General features: G+C 30.5%; 1 protein-coding gene across 1 annotated transcript; it reads right to left on the reverse strand.

Moving 5' to 3' along the window:
- Positions 1 to 336: 336 nt before the first annotated feature.
- On the reverse strand, positions 337 to 3,468 carry LOC124373395. The gene is made up of 2 exons (XM_046831765.1): positions 3,405 to 3,468; positions 337 to 728 (listed from the first exon to the last, which is right to left on the reverse strand). The coding sequence occupies exon 2, from the start codon at positions 720 to 722 to the stop codon at positions 369 to 371; it is 354 nt and encodes a 117-aa protein (XP_046687721.1). The 5' UTR covers positions 723 to 728; positions 3,405 to 3,468; the 3' UTR covers positions 337 to 368.
- Between the last annotated feature and the right edge of the window lie 2,470 nt (positions 3,469 to 5,938).

Below are 5,938 nucleotides of genomic sequence, written 5' to 3' on the forward strand. Positions count from 1 at the left end.
ATACAGTGTTGTTAACTGGTTCGAGAACCTTGTACTTGAACCTCGAAGAAATATTAATTACACATTAGTAAATATAGATTTACTAAGCATTTTAAAATAAACCTGTTTTATAATTTAAACTAGTTAAAATAGTTTTGATAATATCTGGTGCTTAATACCTTTTCTATGTTCAATGTCCGACCGTCTCATTTTAGCCTGAGAAAACGCTATGCTGAGTCGGAATTAAATTGGGATGATAGTATTATCAACACATATGTACAAATAGTGAGGAAATAGAAATAAGTAGATATTGCTCACAGATAAAGTAACTTATTTATTCAAACGTGCTGTGTTAAATTCAAAAATAAAACCATCATCAATATTCGGATTCACAAATATCCTCCCTCCACTGTCTGTTTTATATCAGAGCAAAACATATTCAGTACATCATCTGCAGGCAAAATGTTTAAAATATATTCAGTTCCTTTGCAAACGTTTAGAAAATATCTGTATGTCGCTCTTTTAACATTATACAACATTTCATTCGTAGTTGGATTTGTGGTACGGAAGAATAAACATTCGATAGCTTCCTTCAAACCTGGAATCCCGTTGACCTCGTCTACTCCGTCAGCCTTCAGACAGTCAGGACACAGGCTGGAGAACGTGTCTAATAAGCTATGTTGAAAACTCTTTGGGTATCCCCATGTTGGTGCTCTCCAGCCGGTGTAGGTGGCACTGCTCATGTAGTTCTGTGGAATAAAACATTTTTACTTTATACGGAGTTTGAGGTGGCATAATCTGATTTCGGTTTAGTAGTTTTTATATATAGAATATATATATTTTATCAAAATAAAAGTCAAAGAATGCCTAATTGAACCAGGCGAAGTTAGGGCTAAGAAGCCCTCTTCAACGCAACCTCGGGCCAACGGCTTGACGGTGACTAAACCAACACCAAGGACCGGGCAAGCGGGTTGCTTGCAAAGACAGGATCGCTCAGCGGTCACTCGCCCAAGCAGCAGCATCGCTAGACGTTGCTTGATTCAGTTATCTTGCGATAACCACTGTACCTGCTCCACTGCACACTCGGAAATACATTATTTGCTACAATTATTAGAAATAGTAATTTTCTATAGATTCTTGTCAGATCTATATAAGAATGACTAAAAGTAATATATGATTTTTTACTTTTTTTACATGACTAGAATGTTATTTATTTTATTTGAGAAAATTTTTTATTTTTTGTTCATGTTGCATTAAAACCCTCTTTTCCAGCATTCGTTGACATTCTGATGTAACTAATTCATATATTTATTGCCATTCTACTCCATTAACACTGGTTACAATACTATCAAAATTGTCATTATTATAAAGACCTAGGGACTGGTCTCAACAGGTTTTCGTATTTTTCTTGTCCTTACAGAAAGGGTTTTAGTAACCAATAGTTATAACATTTAAAATTAATGCAATTACAAACTAATTACACCACTTTAAGTCACAAGTATACAAATTCTTTTCGTTGTTATTGTAATTTCGAGTTAAATTTAAATAATTCAACTCAGATGCCATAATAGACACTGCGTAATCAGCACAGTTTAAAAACTTTTCATTTTTTAGTCTAGATACGTTCTTAAATTATTTACTGCATCTAATATGACACACAATACCACTACGTATAACTATCTCTTTTTCATACCACATTATTTACAGGTGTAGGAAATAATTGTTAACAAAAGCTTAGTAAACAATATATGTTACAGAATTAAAAATGTGGGATTATATATTTCTTACAGGTTAGTACTATAATTCTACCCTTTTAGAAAAAATTACACACATCCTTAGAAAAAAAGATAACAACCGAACGCATTTTGTACAGTTAAAAAATTAAAGTATTACGTAGAATTTTTAAAACAAGATGTCCTTGGAAACAGTCATGGTATTTTAAGTATTATAATTTTAATTTTCCTCTATTTCGCATAAACTTTAATTCATATTGTTTTCACAGGAAACAGGCATGGGCATTTTTTATCAGTATTTTCTTTACTTCGTAAAAAAGCTGAGTTTTAAAATATGTATTTTGTTTTAAATATAACATATATACACGAAGAGGAACGCTAAGCAGAAAGAAACAATGGTTACATAATGATCTAAGTTCCTTTTAATCCAAAGTTATATTTATTAATTTATTAATGCGGCATTGGCGTTTAAATTACGAAATATTATTACAGCCACGTTAAAATTGGACCAAATACCAATACTAAACAAAACATATTGATTTAAAATCTATTTCTATATTTAACACAAATATTTATAAGAAATAAAACATATGAAATTGCTTACATAGAAAAGGCTATAATTAATTAAATTAATAACTAATTAAGAACAATACAATTTAGGCGTAAGGAGTAGGTAATGAAAATCGACTTTGAATAATGTTGGCATTTTAATACTGTAATTCAAAATTTATGACTCATTCAACTGAAAATTGAACTTTGTAATCGTCTGGTATCATAAAAAATTAGATATAATATTTATTTATTTTTATTATAATAGTAGAGTATCTCTCAATTTTGTTATTATGCTTCTTTAATTCATTGGAAAATGTAATGGTTCATTTATAATCTTTCTCAAAATATTACCCTCGATTTAAAAATCAGTTTAAATGAAAATCTCGAACTATATTGCTTCTGTATTTAGTAAAATAAAGTTCACGCAATTATACTGAAGTGTATCAATTGTTTACAACACCATTTTTCAATACGTTGGGTTTAAAACAGTTTTGATTTTCAGTAAATCGTTATTCTATTTATATTATATACAAAACAATAACAATAATAATAAACATATACTGGATGTAGTAAAGGTACGAAAGAACAACGTACGTTACCGTCATAACCAACGCACACGCATGGTACAATAAAGGGTAGAGTTTTCGCACAGTGATATATAATAAAACAAATATAAAATGTTAACAACTGCAACCCGATAAACTGTCTCATTACATTATTTTCAACCAAATCTAAAAGTATATATTATCCATAATTTATTTCAGGCTTTTGTCGCTTCAATGGTTTATTGGATATTAGTTTTCTATTGTGATAAATACAATTTATCACTGACATTAAAACTAATAGAGAATCATGGAGTTCTAATTATCAAATATTATGATACTATTATATTAATATGTATGAGTTATTACTATTATATAAGGTTATATAATATATAATAATCACCACCGTACAAAAACTGATGGTCCTCATTGGCTCTGATACAAGTTTCATAATATATTACTGGCCTGCGAATGTGACCTAAATACTACAATGGTAGCAGTAAACATGAACAAATCATGTGAGTTTTACAATGATGAAACTGATAATTTTATAAGGAATTTGACCGACTAAAGTATCTAAATATATATTCATGTTTACCTGTGGATAAGAATAGGGGTACTGGTAAGGCACCACATTTTCCAACGCAGAAGTGGAAGTTAATATAACAGGTGCCAAGACAACAATAGTCCACATGTTTAGTCTAGAACGAAGAATAAAATACAACAGTTTCTTAAAGAGTTTCAAAAAAATAGAATAAAAGAACTTAATTAATACACAATATCCTTTACGTAGTTATTATGTGTATGCATATAGTGCTGTTTAATAAAGATTGATTCACAACATGTATTTTCTAAATGTATTGACTAAAACAAGTATAAATTATTTGTCCAGTGAATATGTAAATAATACACAAAAGAACCCTAACTTCAGTAATTACAATCATTTATGTGTTCTTTTTATAATTTAAAATAATTTTTTTAAGAAAACAGAAACAAAATTAAATCACAAAAATAAGAAATGTACGCATTACTTTCTTTCACTTGCAGCAACACCTAAAGCTGTTTCTACTATCAAAGCAGAATAAATAATTATCGGTGATGCGTAAAGTTAGTTGTTGCCCAAGACCTGGCAATGAACTTCACAATATTACGAGAGCATCCTATGGGCCCTCATTAAAGCCGCAGCACACGTAGCCAGAAAAAATTCTCGTATTTTTATAGAAGTACGGAAAGGAACGTACTAATGTTTATTGTTAGGTTGTAAAGTTTGTTTTAGTTTGGTGTGAGAATTTACTCATTTTGCAAACTACGCGGATATTTTGAACTACTTAGGTATTTTCCAAGGGACTGGAGAAGTTTCCTATGTCGATTATAAAGTGTTGACTCGGAGCATGAGTAGATTTCAAAAGGTCTTTTAATGTTAATATAGCCACGATTTCATCATCGCCATAACTTTAAGTGTGGAAAAACACCGAATTTAGTGTTTGAGATTCATGTCCTGGCAACGTAACTGAAGTATCCAGCTGACGGACTCACGTTTTATTGTTATACCTTTATGGTAGAAAAGATTTAGGCAACTATGCAGATCTAAGAGAAACATGATACGATCGATTTGTCAATCACTCAATAAAACAACGGAAAACAGAGTTTTATTTACTGTAAGACAAAGAAAAAAATACCCCGACTTACATTTTAACAATATTTTACATGGTAATCTATATTAAAACAACTGCCAATATTATGGAAGCCAAAATATTAGTCATCTCTAGATTTTTAGACGTTTTTTAGACGTACATATAGTCATGTTCCACTACATTATATATACCTTCCGAAATGCCGATTTGGATTTCGTATATAAGGGCCCAAATGGTCATTTTATTACGGTATATATTTAGGGATCTCGATTACTTAACTTATCTAGTAAAATACTAGATGACCTATACAACTTCCAAGTTATGTCTTACACTTACTATAAAAAACTTAAATACATACAATTAAATTACCGTTACTACGGTACACTGTACTTATATAAAAAAAATTGCGACACACTATCAATTTACTTTGAAACAAATAAAAACTAATGCTTTATCTCAGCATTAAAAATCTAATTGTATTACAACAGGTCCGTAAAATTGCACAGGTTCAAAAAGTGGGTTTTAACAAAATAAAATTGAACGGTTATATAGAAAGTGTAAAAACCAATATTTCAGTATGGTATAACTTACTACTATAACACTTAGCCTACATACTAACTTAATTCACTTAGCCTACATGCCTGCAAGCACAGTAGAGGAACGTGTAACGTTTAGTCAAACTTGCAGTGTTCAGTTTACTCTAATATATCTGACAATAAGCCGTAAATATCGACGCAGTATATGGCCTGCCAAATGATAATTATGTACCGTAACATTTAATTAAATATTAGATAAGAGAACAATATTTTAATTTACTAAATGTTACGCAACATTAATAAATGTTCATTATAAACTATTGATCATAAAACATGGAACAATGCTCTGCTTTTAGAGAACAAGTGATAAATGTATTTCCTAATCAAAACCTAATTATTAAAAGTCAATACCGAATCAAGGCTACACGTGACAGTAAAATGTCTTACCCTCTTGGTCTGATAGTTTTAGTCTTGTTCCCTCAGTTTAATTGATTTTTTAGTTCTTTCGCAATTAATATCAGCTAGGCTTTCTGTGCTTTAGTATGGTTAGGACTAGTCACCGGCCGTATTGTAGTCTGAGCATTATCGAAGCCTATTACTCGAGATGCGGGACAAATCTCATTTCTGTCCGTCTGTTCCTACGATATCCATAAAAACAAAACTGGCTTATAGACTTGATCTTTTTCTTTAAGATTCATTTCTTAAGGCAACACTGAGTTTCATGACGCGTAACCATAATGGCAACAAGAATGTAGCAGAATAAATATGTTGGAAACAAACTTGCAACATATTAATACGAATTACCCAAACTATCTCAATACAAAAAAATAATTACTTGTGTAGAAATAATTTATGGGTAGATTTTATATTATATACACTTTGATGTGAAACCCAAACTTAATAAAACAATAATTGTAACTAAATGATATGGAATGATGTCTCGAGGAAACCTTAACCTACAA

Source organism: Homalodisca vitripennis, unplaced genomic scaffold (genome assembly GCF_021130785.1).
Source record: "Homalodisca vitripennis isolate AUS2020 unplaced genomic scaffold, UT_GWSS_2.1 ScUCBcl_5456;HRSCAF=12181, whole genome shotgun sequence".
In the NCBI taxonomy this organism is placed as follows: domain Eukaryota; kingdom Metazoa; phylum Arthropoda; class Insecta; order Hemiptera; family Cicadellidae; genus Homalodisca; species Homalodisca vitripennis.